The sequence below is a fragment of the Triticum urartu genome, chromosome 3A (assembly GCF_056163025.1).
Source record: "Triticum urartu cultivar PI428250 chromosome 3A, HENAU_Tu73, whole genome shotgun sequence".
Taxonomy (NCBI): Eukaryota; Viridiplantae; Streptophyta; class Magnoliopsida; order Poales; family Poaceae; genus Triticum; species Triticum urartu.
In genome coordinates this window covers 570388824-570405659 of record NC_141875.1, presented here as the reverse complement: position 1 = coordinate 570405659, position 16836 = coordinate 570388824, and the positions used below count along the sequence as shown (strand labels likewise).

At 47.6% G+C, this 16836-nt stretch overlaps 1 protein-coding gene across 1 annotated transcript; it reads right to left on the bottom strand.

The window, feature by feature from the left end:
• Positions 1-1812: 1812 nt before the first annotated feature.
• LOC147980565 (uncharacterized) lies at positions 1813-6104 on the bottom strand. The gene is made up of 5 exons (XM_087515662.1): positions 5027-6104; positions 4331-4539; positions 3490-3727; positions 2094-3040; positions 1813-1941 (listed from the first exon to the last, which is right to left on the bottom strand). The coding sequence occupies exons 1-5, from the start codon at positions 6102-6104 to the stop codon at positions 1813-1815; spliced, it is 2601 nt and encodes an 866-aa protein (XP_087371788.1).
• Positions 6105-16836: the final 10732 nt, after the last annotated feature.

Sequence of the window (16836 nt, the reverse complement as noted above, 5' to 3'; positions counted from 1 at the left end):
GATAGACCATCCAGAAGCCGATGAAGAGGACGCACGAGAAGCCCATGAATCTACCCTGCACAACGAGTGATTGGAGTGCAAGCCAAGTCACCAGGAATTTAACGTCTACGTTATTCCGGGCTTAGACACGAGAGGAATCAACAATCGTGTGATCCCTAGGATCGAATGGGATAGCCCCTTCTTTAGAACCACCGGTACGTCACAGTACGGTCACGCTGTTCCAGTAACCCAGATCGAATCCTCTGGTCCAAACTAAACAGTGCTACCGATCGTCTAGCTTATTGAATTGAATCCTCAGAGTTCACAAGCAACGGGATAGTAGCACAGGGCTCGACCGCACACGATGTGTCAAAGTGTCATTCTTTTGGACCGATCAACGGCGCCGTATACTGAAACGAAAGTCGGGCATGTCGACCCCAACTACAAAATCAGGCGATACAGCGTTGGTGTTTGCCAACAGCTGCTCGTCGCACTCGACTTATTGCAGATTGTCTCGCTGTCATTCTAGCAGCCGTGATGATTATGTTCCTCCGACTTGATTACACATAGTATAAAATTTTCGTTGTTCAAGATTCAGTGCTTACAGAGTTGTCCATGCATAGATATATACTACATGTCGGCGGCTACAAGCTAGCAGCCGAAGTTTTATTTGCATTGGATTCATGGGTCCATGCATGCATGCACGTCGGGACCGTAGACGTCTCCTTCAGCTTGAGTGTTTCTTTTACCTCTCCAGCGACCTTAAAATAGATCTACTGTAGCGACTGCGCGCCTAGCTTGGTTCGTCGACCAGCAGGTTTTTTTTATATGAGACCATGTCTATTTCTTCATCAAGTTCACAACATGCCATGTATCTCTGTAGACCTTATTTTTTTAGAAATGAAGGATGACCCACCTGGAGCAGCCACTTCATTAATTATTCACACAAAATCTTACAAAGTTATACAATAGTAAGACTAAAGCCATCGTCTAAGCAACATCTGTCGCTACTCCTATCCAGCTTATGTAGGGATGCTGATAGTCTGGGCCTAATACCAAACATACCTCGTAGCCAAACCTAACATCTAAGACCTGAGGTCCCAACCAGGACGCTTGCTGGGTATGGGGCACCCATCAATCCGGCACACTCCTCAACCAGGACGCCTGCCAGGTATGAGGCCGCCGCAGCCATCTGCCACCAATTCATCTTCAGTGATGTACTGCTGCATCTATCTTGCCCGGTCTAGTTGTCGTCGACGCCACCACGACATCATACAACGCCATCATCCTGCGCCCGTCCATCATCACATGCCTGTCAGATGGAAGCGTTCCTACTCTCCGTAGAGAGCCGCGTGGGTTTATATTGATTGAGGGCAAGAAGAGCCCTTGCCGTGGCGTACAAGGTTTTGCCCGATCGCTAGGATACAGGTTCGGTACAAGGAGATAGAGACCAAGGTTGTTAAGAGAGAGAGAGGATAAACAGTTGAGATTACAATCTATCTCTAATTCTAACACCCTCCCTTAATCTCAACTATCCTACATTGAGATTCTTCTTGAATTCCTCGAATGACTTGACTGGCAAGGCTTTGGTGAATCCATCTGCAACTTGGTCTCTGGAGGGAATGAATCGTATGTCCAACTTCTTCTCTGCAACCCTTTCTCTTACAAAATGAAAGTCGATTTCTATATGCTTGGTTCTGCCATGAAACACTGGGTTTCCAGAGAGATATGTGGCACCTAGATTATCACACCACAAACATGACACACCATGCTGTTTAATCCCCAATTCATTGAGCAACGATTCAACCCAAATGATTTCAGCAGTAGCATTAGCTAGTGACTTGTATTCAGCTTCAGTACTTGACCTGGATACTGTGGCTTGTTTCCTAGCACTCCAAGAGATAAGATTAGAACCAAAAAATACTGCAAAACCTCCAGTTGACCTCCTGTCATCACTGCATCCTGCCCAGTCAGCATCAGAGAAGGCACTAACAAGAGTGGAGTTGGAGCGTTTAACTTGAAGGCCTAAACTCACAGTATGTTTTTATATACCGTACAATTCTTTTAACAGTTGTCCAATGTACAGTAGTGGGTGCATGAAGATACTGACAAACCTTGTTAACAGCAAAGGAAATATCTGGTCTTGTCAATGTCAAATACTGTAAGGCTCCTACTGCACTTCTGTACCTTGTGACTTCTTCCTCTTGGAGTGGATCACCTTCAAAAGCTAAAAGTTTTTCTGAAGAGGATAGTGGTGTAGGTGAAGGCTTACAATCTTTCATCCCCATACGAGCTAGAAGTTCAGTGGCATATTTTTCCTGGTTTAGTGCTATGCCATCTTGAATCTTCTTTACCTCAATGCCCAAGAAGAAGTGTAGATCACCAAGATCCTTCAAAGCAAATTCTGAGCTTAAATCATGCAGAAGGGCATTAGTAGCACTTTGCGATGAGCTTGCAACTATAATATCATCAACATATACTAGTACAAAAACGGTTATGTTTGCCTTGTTGTAGATGAACAATGAAGTATCAGCCTTAGATGCAACAAAGTCTAAACGCCTCAAATGAGAGCTTAACCTTGAGTACCATGCCCTTGGTGCTTGCTTCAGGCCATAAAGTGCCTTGTCCAGCTTGCACACATGATGAGGTGCCTTTTTATCTACATACCCAGGCGGTTGTCTTATGTAAACCTCCTCTTCCAGAACACCATGCAAAAACGCGTTCTGAACGTCTAGCTGTCTCAAGCTCCATCCCCTGGACACAGAAATAGCTAACACAAGTCTAATAGTTGCAACCTTGACAACAGGACTGAAAGTGTCTTCATAGTCCAAACCATAGCGCTGCTTAAAACCCTTTGCAACCAAACGAGCTTTATACCTGTCAATGGAGCCATCTGCTTTTCTCTTGATTCTGTAAACCCACTTACAGTCAATGATATTTTTACCTCTTTTTTCTGGCACAAGATGCCAAGTCTTGTTCCTCATAAGCGCTGAATATTCACCATCCATTGCATTTTTCCATTTGGGATCCCCAAGTGCATCCTCCAATTTTGTTGGTTCTCCTGCGATACACAGCATACCATATGGAACAGTACCATCAGTTCGGATTTTTGGATTTCTTATACCTTTTTGCGACCGAGTCATGACACGTGAAGTTGTAACTTGTTGGGGCTGACTTCGACGTGCGTGTGCTGGTCGTGCTACAGGAGATGGCGCAGAAGGCTCCGGCTCAGAAGATCCAGAAGGGCGCCCAGACTCGCTTTCCACAGTAGATCCCGTGGCCCGAGGTGTGTCTGATCCACTGGAGTATATGGCTACAGAAGATCCGCCACTGGTCACTGCCGCGCGCACATGGAACGGGGATCCCGACGCGGACCCCACCGAATCTTCTGTCGCTCCGCTGATCGCTGGCGCATGCGCGTGAGATGGGGATCCCGACGCGGACCCCACCGGGTCTGTCGCTGTCGTCTGCCCACGCGTGGGACACGGTGCGGGGGCGGCTCGTCCGCACGTGACGACGTGGCGCCTGCTGATTGGCGCGGCGGGAGGAGTCCAGGCGCGCGGCTCAGCGCGTATCTACGCACCTGATCCGAGGCAGTTAGACGAACAGGAGTTCCAGGTGACTCCGGATCCGCCTCGTGCTCCGCGCCAGCTTCGTCCTCTTCTGGTGCATGCAATATAGGCTCATTTTCTGCAAAAATTTGATCATTTTCTCCACCAATTTCTGCTCCGTTTTCTGCTGCATGATCCTGCACACATGGAGGCACAGTCCTACTAGTAGGATCATCAGTTGGATTAGTACAATTGTCGCCCCCATGATCAGAGTTTTGGAGATGTGGTGGAAGAAGAAGGATTGCTTGTTTGAGAAGTGCTCCGGCATTGGGATGAAGGGACTCAAAAGGGAATACTGACTCATCAAATACTACATCACGAGAGATATAGACCCTGTCAGTAGAAACATCTAGGCATTTGACTCCTTTGTGAATGGGACTATACCCAAGAAACACACATTTCTTTGAACGGAAAGCGAGCTTGCGTGTATTATACGGTCGAAGGTTGGGCCAACACGCACAACCAAAAACACGTAGCGACTTGTAGTCAGGAGAGATGCCAAAGAGGCGTGTGATGGGAGTTTCAAAATTTATGACTTTGCTGGGTAGTAAGTTGATGAGATATGTAGCAGTTAGAAAGGCTTCATCTCAGAATTTTAGTGGCATAGATGAATTTGCTAGTAGAGCTAGCCCTACTTCAACAACATGGCGATGCTTCCTTTCAGCGGAGCCATTCTGTTGATGTGCATGAGGACATGCAACATGATGTGAGACGCCAAGTTCTTGAAAGAAAGAGTTTACTTTTCTGTATTCACCTCCCCAGTCGGTTTGCATGGCGATGATTTTAGTATTTAGTTTGCGCTCAACAAGATTTTGTAAGTTCTTGAAAACTTGAAATACTTCAGATCGTTTCTTGAGGAGGTAGATCCATGTAAACTTGCTGTAGTCGTCGATGAAACTAACATAATATGAGTGTCTACCAACGGAGGTGGGGGCTGGTCCCCACACATCTGAAAACACAAGTTGCAATGGTGCAGTGGAAATACTGGTAGATATGGGATATGGCAACTGATGACTTTTAGCTTGTTGACATGGATCACAAACAGACTCAATATTGGACTCATGAGAGTACGGAAGATTATTCTTGCTAAGAAAAAAATTTAACAATAACTGATGAAGGATGACCTAGTCTACTATGCCACTTTGATGATGAAGGCTTGACAGCTACTAAAGCCTGTTTATTTGATGGTGTCGATGAAGATATGAGCGGGTAGAGACCTCCCACGCATCTGCCCCTAAGAAGTATTCTCCTCATGTCCAAATCCTTTACCAAAAAGAAATATGGATGGAATTCAATGAGAACACGATTATCAACAGTAAATCTATGAACAGAAAGGAGATTCTTTGATGTTGTGGGCACATATAGAACTTTTTTAAGATGCAAGTTTTTCATGGGGGTTTTAACAATTGAACTACCAACGTGAGTGATTTTCATACCAGATCCACTTGCCGTGTGCACTTGGTCATGTCCACGGTACTTGTCTCTGACGGTCAGCTTGTCGAGTTCTCCTGTAATATGATTAGTGGCACCGGAGTCCGCATACCAGTTTGTGTCGACGCCGTAGGAGTCGGTGACGACTTTTGCCTCCTTTTCTTCATACTCATCGTCCTCATAGAGATCCCAACACTCACGGGCTCCTCCACGGTGATGCTTGAGGCATATTTGGCACTCGGGATAGTCCCGGTGCTGTGGACGTTGCTGCTGTTGTTGTTGGGGACGACCACCTCTCCTGTTGCCGCCGCTTGAAGAAGAGGAGGAGGGCGAGCGTCTCCCTCGGCCACGGCCTCTGTTGCCGCGCCCGCGCCCTCTGCCACGAGGCTGACCACGCCCCCTATACACTAGGTTCGCAGAGGTGTTGAAGCCAGCTTCTGGACCGTCGCCTAGCATCTCTACCCGTTGATCGAAGGCAACGATCTGGGCAAAAAGTTCGTCGACAGTGATGGAGGTTTTGACGGTGCCAATCGCCGCCACGACCGGATCATAGTCCCGATCGAGGCCGGCAAGGACATAGTCCACCATCTCTGGATCGGAGACAGGCCGGCCTGCTGCAGCAAGTTCATCCCCCAGATTTTTCATCCGGGCGATGTAGGAGGTGCTTGACATGGAGCCCTTCTTGGTGGTGGTGATAGCAATTCTCAAATTCGTGATTCGAGATTGAGACTGCGAGGCAAACATAGTGATGATAACAGTCCATAAATCAAAGGTATTTTCTTTACTCACAACTTGGGCGAGGATTTCCTTCGACAGAGAGTTCAGGAGATAGCTGAGAACTTGCTGATCTTTGGACAGCCATGGCGCATAGAGGGGATTGGGCACCGTGACCGTCGTCTTGTCCGACTGCTGCTGCTCCTCCGTCTTCGGGGGCGCTGCGTTGGTTCCATCTAGGAGGCCGGTGACCTGCGCTCCTCGCAAGACCGGCATCACTTGAGCCTTCCATAGGAGAAAGTCCCCCTTGGTAAGCTTCTCGGCAGGTGGCGCACCAAGGTTGAGGGCGACGGGAGCCGAGGAGGACATGGCGATCTGATTTTTGGAGATCGATGGAGCTTTGGCTAGATAGATGGGAAGAGGATGGCTCTGTATACCATGTCAGATGGAAGCGTTCCTACTCTCCGTAGAGAGCCGCGTGGGTTTATATTGATTGAGGGCAAGAAGAGCCCTTGCCGTGGCGTACAAGGTTTTGCCCGATCGCTAGGATACGGGTTCGGTACAAGGAGATAGAGACCAAGGTTGTTAAGAGAGAGAGAGAGAGGATAAACAGTTGAGATTACAATCTATCTCTAATTCTAACAATGCCCACCGACGAGACCCCGCCGCTCCATGCCGCCGAGACCCGCCGTCGTCGACGCGAGAGAAGGCACGCCACGCCACCTCACGCCTCTTCCATCCGGCGCCACTCCACAAACGATGCCCCCAATAGGGAACACGACACCGCAGCGCCGCCATCGTCCGATCCGAAGATCTTAGGATTTCTCCTGGAGCAACACGAGCAGATTGACGACAGTTGTTTGACGATGCCTTCATCAAGGTAACGACGTAGACGCCGCCATCGCCCGCTATGACCGAAATCGGCTCAGTTTTCACCGGCGACTAGGTCTCCCCAACTCGCCACCGGTGCTAATAGTGAGATCCAAGATCCGTCACTACCAACCTGGCCAACCGCCTTCGGTGGAGAAGGCAGCCACCACCACCATGCCCGGGCCAAGAGATCCAGACGTCCTCGTGCCGTGAAGATTACCCAGGGGGGGATCTCCTCTTGCCGTTGTCGAGACGAGGCGCAGCCACAACGGACTTCGATCTAAACCCCTCGGGCCTAGATCAGATCTCATCGCAGCCAAATCCCATCCGCCAAACGGCCGCCGGAGATCTTCTGGCCACCGCCAACCCGCTGTGCACTGCCGTTGGAGGAGGAGGGAGATGGACGCCGCTGCCCAGGACTGCGCCGCCGTCGCCTCACCACAGGGGCCTCGCCCCGTCATCAGCGACGACGGCGGTAGAGGGAGGCGATGGAGAGGGAGGGCTGATGACGGTGTGGGTGGAGACTCCCCGGGAACGGCGCGGCGAATAATCATCGCCATGTCAAAACGGAGAAGAAACTTCTCCCCAGAGATCGAATGCACAACTTCTATCTCCACAAGATCAACATCGGCCTAGATCTCCACAAGAATTTTCTTTGCATCGACTAGAATGTCATAACTTAAGAACCACATTCATGTTGGTTATAGTTGGTTGTCTTAAATATACAAGACCCCGCTGACCCCAAGAAGTATAAAAAACCATCGATGTCCGGCTGTCATTCTAGCATCCGTGATGATTGTTTTTCTCCAAGTTGGTTATTCGATATGTCAATGCAAGTATAAATTTTGTGTTCGTTCAAGGTCCAGTAGTTGCAGAGTTGTCCATGTACGCGCGTAAGTACGTACATATATAAAAATGTGTGTATATATACATATACATGCCGGCGGCTCCAACAGACACTACGAGCAGCCGCAGTTGTATTTCCATTTGATTCCAGGTTACATGCATGTATGCACATGGGGTTGACGTCTGTCTCATAGTCTAATAGCATAGAGACGTTGTTTGGGACGTGGCTTGATGGAGTGAATGTACATTTCGCGCGTAATATTTCGATTGGAATATGCGCACTTATTTGGGCTATATGGAACTGTAGGAATGATATAATTTTTAACAGAAAACCTATGACTAATTTCTTGCAGGTTATATTCCGGGCTATGGCATGGATCCGTACTTGATCATTACTCACTCCTACGGCCTTCAGGGAGCAGCTGGCTACTGGGTGCAACCGATGGGAGATGGCAGCTCGGGTTTTCTTCAACCGATTTGGATGGCGATCACTGCATAGGATTGGCTCTTAGTGGATCCTCGTTAAGCCGGATGCGGCTTTGAGACTTGTATTTTTTATTTTCACTTGGCTTCTTTTGTGAGCAGTATTTGTTGGATTATGGATGGACTTAGGCCCATATAAGACACTAATCACTGGTTAATCTTGAGGCCCATGTATGAGATGGCAGGTGGTGGGAAGTTTAGTCCCACCTTGCTAGTTGAGGAGAGTTGAGACCCCTTTATAAGGGCTGCTCTATCACTTGCCATTGGGAGCTTGGGAAGAGGAGTGGTACACGCACGCTCCTCCTCCTCCACCGCCCGCCTCGTCACGACGCGCGCGCGTTGCGGGAATGAGCCGAGCCGAAGCTTATTCGTTTACTCGTACTTATGCTAGCCGTATATGTGCTGCTCATAGATGGTTCGATTCTATGTTCTGTACGTGCTAGTGTGCTTAGGTATCACTATGAGATGCATACCTTTTATGCCATGCTTACTGTTTATTCGTGGATAAGTCTAATCGGAAAAGTGCTAATATTTCCAACAATCCAAAAACCTTATTTTAGGCACTTTTTGATTCAAGGCTTTGCTGCTACTCTGAAACCGGAAAAGTTTACCGAGACGCATTTTAAGCGTTGGCAGACTAGGACCACCTTGTGGCTCACAGCGATGAACGTGTTCTGGGTTGGTGGTGTGTCCCTCACAGAAATGATTGCTCCTGAACAGGAGAAGGCGTTCAGGGAGGCAACCACAATCTTTCTGGGAGCAGTTCTGAGTGTGATTGGAGACAAGTTGGTTAACGCCTATATTCATATAGGTGTTGCCAAAAACTTGTGGGATGCGCTCGAAGTCAAATTCGGCGCAACTGATGCTGGTAGTGGAGCAGTTCCATGATTACACTAGTGCAGAACCGGGCAATAGCACCGGTTCGTAAGGCCTTTTAGTGCCGGTTCGGTAATCGGCACTAAAGTGTGGGCACTAAAGGTCCCCCCCTTTAGTACCGGTTCAGCACGAACCGGTGCTAAAGGGCAACCACGTGGCACGAGCCAGCTCCGGGGGCAGGGAGCCCTTTAGTACCGGTTGGTGACACCAACCGGTATTAAAATGTTGGGGGTTTTGGGTTTATGATTTCTTTTTCATTTAATTTTGTGTTTTCCATTTAATTCCTTTTCGTTTGCTGGTATTTTACGATACTACATATTGTACACGTTATGCATATATATAAATAGAATTTCTAGTAGAACTGATCATCTATCTATATACACACACACACACATGTGTGTGTGTGTGTGTATATATATGTGAATTAATTAATGGTGGTTGTGAGACATTCGATGGTATATATATATACACACGCACACACACACAATTAGCTAGCTATATACAATTTCTCCTAATTGGTGCTTTCGAACCCAGTGGCATTAGCCTAATTGGTGCCTTCGGAACACGATAACAATTGGAAATGGTTCATGGGGGCGGTAGCGGGTAAAAGTATTCTTCTTTGGGATCTATGACCTGGTCGAGCAAAAATCCCGCTATTTCCTTTTGAATTGCTTCTATGCGGTCCTCTGGTAGGAGTTTCTCCCGCACCTCTTTGAACTGTTAAGAAGGAGATCAATATACATGTGTATTAGTTGTGTGACTAAATATTGATAATGGTGTAAAAATTGTGAATAGTGTTCTGACAAACGTACCCACTCTGGTCTTTGAGATCTGCTCCTTTCGGACGTCATCATGCGAATGTTCTCGCAAACGTAGTATGCACACAAATTATTCTCCGGCGCCTGCTTCAGGGCCTTTATGAGAATGTAATTTGATCAGATAATAATTAATCAAGCATGATAATTAAAGAGATGGCAGAGTACTACTTAATTACTTACCATGAGTCGATACCATTTCAGATTTTGTTTGCATTGGCCTGGAGTGACGCTGATGAACTTTGCCCAATCCCTGCCCGCCGACAAAGAAAATGAATAAATTAGTTATGAAATAGTTGTTATCAGGAAATGATGAACTAATTAAATAGGCCGAGATATAGTTAATAATGATTGAAATTACCTGTTGACTATCCCTGTGACGCCCCCGATTCAATCGTACACTAATCATACACGCAAACGTGTACGATCAAGATCAGGGACTCACGGGAAGATATCACAACACAACTCTACAAATAAAATAAGTCATACAAGCATCATATTACAAGCCAGGGGCCTCGAGGGCTCGAATACAAGAGCTCGATCATAGACGAGTCAGCGGAAGCAACAATATCTGAATACAGACATAAGTTAAACAAGTTTGCCTTAAGAAGGCTAGCACAAAATGGGATACAGATCGAAAGAGGCGCAGGCCTCCTGCCTGGGATCCTCCTAAACTACTCCTGGTCGTCGTCAGCGGGCTGTACGTAGTAGTAGGCACCTCCCGAGTAGTAGTAGTCATCGTCGACGGTGGCGTCCGGCTCTTGGGCTCCAACGTCTGGTCGCAGCAATCGGGTATAGGAAGGGGGAAAAGGGGGAGTAAAGCAACCGTGAGTACTCATCCAAAGTACTCGCAAGCAAGGAGCTACACTACATATGTATGCATTGGTATCAACTGGAATAAGGGTATCATATGTGGACTGGACTGCAGAATGCCGGAATAAGAGGGGGATAGCTAGTCATATCGAAGACTACGCTTCTGGTAACATCCATCTTGCAGCAGGAGAAGAGAGTAGATGGTAAGTTCACCAAGTAGAATCGTATAGCATAAACCTAACCGATGGTCCTCCCCTCGTCGCCCTGTGAGAGAGCGACCACCGGTTGTATCTGACACTTGGAAGGGTGTGTTTTATTAAGTATTTGGTTTTAGTTGTCATAAGGTCAAGGTACAACTCCAAGTCGTCCTGTTACTGAAGATCACGGCTATTCGAATAGATTAACTTCCCTGCACGGGTGCACCACATAACCCAACACGCTCGATCCCATTTGGTCGGACACACTTTTCTGGGTCATGCCCGGCCTCGGAAGATCAACACGTCGCAACCCTACCTAGACACAACAGAGACGTCAGCACGCCGGTCTAAATCCTATGGCGCAGGGGTCTGGGCCCATCGCCCATTGCACACCTGCACGTTGCGAGGGCGGCCGGAAGCAGAACTAGCCCCCTTAATACAAGAGCAGGCTTACGGTCCAATCCGGCGCGCGCCGCTCAGTCGCTGACGTCACGAAGGCTTCGGCTGATACCACGACGTCGAGTGCCCATAACTGTCCCCATGTAGATGGTTAGTGCGTATAGGCCAGTAGCCAGACTCAGATCAAATACCAAGATCTCGTTAAACGTGTTATCTTGAAATAACCGCGAACACCGACCAGGGCCAGGCCCACCTCTCTCCTAGGTGGTCTCAACCTGCCCTGTCTCTTCGCCACAAAGATCCACTCAGAGGGCCGTCGGGACGAACGTCCTTTCGGACCCAATCCGTGAATCACTCGTGGGTACTCCTACGAGCCGACCCGTCTTTAGTCATCACAAGTATCATATATTATGTATAAGTATATACCCGTGATCACCTCCCGAGTGATCACGGCCCGATAGTATAGCATGGCAGACGGACAAGAATGTAGGGCCACCGATGGAAAACTAGCATCCTATACTAGGCATGTAGGATTGCAGGTAAAGGTAACAACAGTAGTAGCAAGGACAGGCTATGCATCAGGATAGGATAACGAAAAGCAGTAACATGTTACACTACTCTAATGCAAGAAGTAGAGATAAGAGTAGGCGATATCTGGTGATCAAAGGGGGGGCTTGCCTGGTTGCTCTGGCAAGAGAGAGGGGTCATCAACACCGTAGTCGACCTGGGGGTCGCCGGCAGTCTCGGGGTCTACCGGAAAGAAGTGACGGAGGGGGAACACAATAAATAACAAAGCAACCAAAGCAACACAAGGCATAACATAGCAATACGCGGTGCTAGGTGTGCCCTAACGCAGTACTAGGTGATACCGGGAAAGGGGGAAACATCCGGGAAAGGATTCCCGGTGTTTTGTGTTTTCGGATGGATGAACCGGAGGGGGAAAGTTGCGAGTTCGATAGGTTAGGGATGTGTGGTGGACGAACGGGCAGCACATCCGGATTTGTCTCGTCATTCTAAGCAACTTTCATGTACAAAGTTTTTTCATCCGAGCTACGGTTTATTTTATATGATTTTTCAAAGTTTTAAACAATTTCTAAAATTTTCTGAATTTATTTATTATTTCAAAATTAAAGGTGAAATTGCTAAGTGTACCCACAGCTTGTACACAACAATGTACTAAAGGGGCTGACAGGTGGGGTCCAGTTGACTTCCCAGTCATCAGTCAATTGGGACCGTTGACTAGTCAAAGGGGTCTAGTGGGACCCTCCTGTCAATGACTAGGCTAATCCAGTCAGCAGTTTGACTTGGTCAAACTGGACAGCAGGCCCACTTGTCATTGTCTATTCTGCTAATTAACAGTAGTTAATTAGGTTAAGTAGTTAATTAGGTTAATTAAATTAGGATTAATTAAGTTAATTAATTTAATTATTGTTTATTTTTTATAACACATTTTCTATTTTGTTCTGGGCGTGGGGCCCGTTGTCCAGTGGCCCCTGGGGCCTAAGCGGATCGGGCGTAACGGGCGAAGGGCGTGTGGGCGCCCGACCACAGACCACAGGCGCGGCTGCGAGGCACGCCGGGCGTTGGGCGCTGCCCAAATGGCGCAGCCACGGGCTACCGGGGTCCGGCGCCGCCGGCGGCTATGGCCGCGGCTACTGCTTGAGCAGCAGCACCAAGGGGGGTGGCACGGTGAGCGGTGGGCCAGCGAGCGTGGTGGCTCCGACGGAGGAAGGCAGCAGGCGGAGCCCTGACGAGCGCGGGCAAGGGGGCGAGGCGCGCTCGGTTGTGCGGCAGCGACGACCGGCGGTGAGGGGCGCCGTGGCGGAAGGCACTGTCGAACGGGCGCGCGCAGGGGGATGCAAGGGGGCGGCGCGGCACAGCAGGAGTCGGGGATGGCCACAGCGCGGGAGGGAGGCGACAACGGAGGCGGGGCGCTGGCCGGTGTCCTTCGGCGAGCAGCGAGGCACATGGGAAGGGGAGTGGGGTGCGCGGCTGGAGCTGCGAGGGCGGAGGCAGGCGCGGCCTCGACGCGGTTGCAGCCGCGGGCGACGGCGAGTGGCGCAGCGGCGACGAGGCCACGACGAACGGCGCGGGCGCAGGAGCAGAGCTCTGATGCGGCGGCTACGGTGACTGGAACGAGGGTGAAGAGGGAGCCGGCCTCACCAGCGATGTAGAGACCAGGGGCGGCGAGGCTCGATGGGGCCGGTGAGGGAGAGGTCGAGGGGGCGACGGCGGAGCGGTTTGGCGAGGGCGCGTTCCGGCAAGGCGGCGTCGTGTTGGTGGCGATGTAGCTCGAGGGGGTCCGGTGGGGAAGAGATGATGTGGCGGCGCCGGCGAGGTCCAGCGAGCGCCTGGCGTCGCCGAGGCGGCGGGGCGGTTGTTGCCCCGATCTAGAGGGGATCGGGGAGTGGAGGGAGTGCGTGTGGTAGTTAGGATTCGGTGGGAGTGCAGGGGCCTAAGTAGGCCAGAGAGGGGGCGGCTGGGCCGGTTGGCCCAACATGGGGTGTTTCTTTTCTTTTTCTTATTATTTCTTGTTTTCTTTTGTTTTCTTTTCTTTTATTATGTTTTATCTTTGTTTCCTATTGTTTTAGTTTTTGTAAAATATATACTTGGCATCTAATTTGGTATTTCAATTTAGTCCACTGCCACAAAAACTCTAGTCGCCAAATAATTTAGTTTGATATTTTATTAATTAGTAAAGGCATTTAAATAATTAGTTTTGCTACTATTTAAATCATTATAGTGTAGTTAAGCATTTCATAAAAGTTTGGTTTCACCACCATAATCACCTATGCATTATCTGGCATGACCCGGACATTTTAGTTTCATTGTTTGAAAACTTTTGCCATTCGCCTGATTTTTAATTTGAATTCGAATCGGTTTCGAACTAATGCAAGATTAGCCACAGTAATCGAGGTGACATGGCATCATTAGCGGAGGGTTACTATAGCGTAACTATCCGGGCGTCAAAATTCTCCTCCACTACAAGAAATCTCGTCCCGAGATTTAAGAGGTGGAATAAGGGGGAAAGGTCTGGTTACGAAATCCTAACGAATCTTCTCGGTCTTGGTTGCTCTTCTCGAAGAGGTAGATCCACTATGATGATGTCTTCATTTCTCTGCTTCAGGTCATCATGATGAAGTCGACATCCTTTCTTCGGGAACTCCATCGTACTTACGGTAGAATAAGGCGTAGTTATTATGGGAGAACGAACCTCTGCAAGGTTGACCATATGGTAGCTAACATCGGGGAAGGTGGCAGAAAGTAACTCTCAAACTGAAACTTAAGAAAATATCAAGAGCAAAGTAAGATGGTACCATGAGAAGTTTCAAGCTGGTAGGCAATCGTTTGAAGCCCGAAACAAAGTGTAAAAGGGGGTCCAGAGCAATGGGAACAAGTTTTGTGTTTGATACTAGAATAGATCACTAGGTAGGTGGCCCGTGAATTACATACGAAGTCAAACGCGAGGAATATCTTTGGGAACAGGGGGTGTACAGGAGAGTCAGGTTTCGATCCTGTGAAGCTGTGGGTTATGGGCCCACCATGTGGGATAAAAGTAGAAAGAGCGATGACATCTTGCACGGTTATGATAGCAAGGCACGTCAGATAATAACCTGCCAGTTATGTCGGCAACAACATCGGTACCAAGGGCGAGGGATGAAGAGAACGATTTTCCTACTCGTTGAAACGAGGCGGACCAATAGGCAAAGTTCTCATCCACCAGTGGTTACCGGAATGTCATCAACAATAGTAACAGGGTCTCACTGTCAGAGTTGTACAACGAGGTGCTTACTAAGCAGGGAATTATCACTGCACAGTTAAGTCAGATTACAAGAAAGCTTAGCAAGACAATGGAAAGGAAAATGCGATTATCAGGTTTAAACAGAAGAATGGAAAGGAAAATGTGTTTTAAACACATAATTTAGGGATATATCCTTCCCAAGGACAAGCAGAGCATGATATCCGTGGCAGGATATCATGTAGAAAACCCCTTAGGTAAGGGGAGAGAAATTTCATGACATTACCCATACAACGGTGTTTGGATAATTGAGCAAGAAACATTTAGCATTGGCTTCAAATGTTCTTGTTGAAAATCGGAGTACCACAGACAGGCTTCGAATAGCATTGACATGGTCATCAGGTAAGGATCAGGCTATGGATACACAAAGGATCCATCAGGAACAACTTATAGAATAAGTCTTACCATTTTCTCATGGAAGAAAGGATAACCTTACTAAAATGGAAACTATAACCACAAGTCCTCCGGCCAGGTGTGATGGACATGACATCACCTTACCAATATATAAGGACCAGTGTTATAACTCTTGGAGATATGTCCCAACCATCATATCTGACCGGGATTCATATCTGATTGGTGTTAGGATATCTCAGACTCAGGGTGCCTGAGAAGAAGAGGTGCAACACAATTGACGAGATGACATTATATGACTCTTGGGAAATGAACTATGAAAGCGAGTCCCGATCAAGGGTTCATCATTAAGCCAAGGGGAGGATGAGGAAGTGGTTGATGGACTCAGCAATAATTCAACGAGGTATCCAAAAGGATGCATCTCCACAATTATGTGGATAGGGAGATAGCATTTGTCAGATCAAATAATATAATGAAGTATGCTCGAGGAAAACATACACAATTAAACATTGGTTGTAAGGTGGGCCCGAATTATGGGTTGGGTCGCACGACCAATGTCAGAATGGTGATTCAATAATCAATAGTCTAAGAATGAATTATCGACCATTAACTTCAAAGCAATAGGGTTGCTAGAAGTTTTGAACTCCTGGCCAAGGAATGAACAGATATGGTAAGAAGTATCACCTATATCAAGAATTCTTCAGTGGTGGTGAAATTCTCACGACATTCTTGACATAAAAAGATGGTAATACTCCAAGGTAAAGGAGAACAATTGTTGGTTAGCAAGGATCTCAAGGTATAACACAAAACACGAACAAGTATGTGTTTAAGGAAGGCAATAAAGTGGTCGATGATAAAACAAATCATCGAGGGAAAAGATGGTATTTCTCATCATGAATTCAATTGATTTCCTGGAAGGAGTTAAAATGTTGATGATGCTCACAACAAATTTTGTCGAGAGGCTCCATGAGGAAGCAATCGAACCACGATGGCATCAAGTCAAAGGAATGATGAAGCGAAAGGTTATTGGAACCAAGGGTATGACACAAACTCGAAATTCAAGCTTGTTGTTCAAGGCTAAATGACATGACGAGGAAGATCGACGTAAGCTTAGCTCATCATCGAAAGTGGTGCTCCGGATTAAGGACCGGGTAGCATAGTTAAAATCGGCATGATAATGATATAGCCGAGTAGGCTAGGAATGACGCGATCGAGTTTAAACTGAAGGTTACCAAGAGTTGTTTAATTGCGGTGCAGACTCGATTCAGTTATCGGTGTCTTTGAGTGTTTAATGACTCAGAGGCCGTGAATTTTTTTTTGGAATCAGTGAGAATGTAGTACCTGATGGAGAACTCATAAGAAATTATGCAGTTCCGTGTTAATCTCGAGAAATCAGGGTGTAGTACTCGATGAAATATCAAAGTAAAGATTGGACTGATGTATTGATCCATAGAAGACAAGTGTTTAAACTTGCTCGAGAAATGGGATCAAAGAAGAACATATGGTCTAAACCACGATTGCAAAAGGCCGTATCCCAGATATAAGAACTTATACCAAGGGAAAAATTTAATTTAAGAGAAGCTTTAATGCTAAGATCTACATCATGCCCATGGGCATGAACACAAAGTTCAAGGTCGACTCCCACTTCTTCA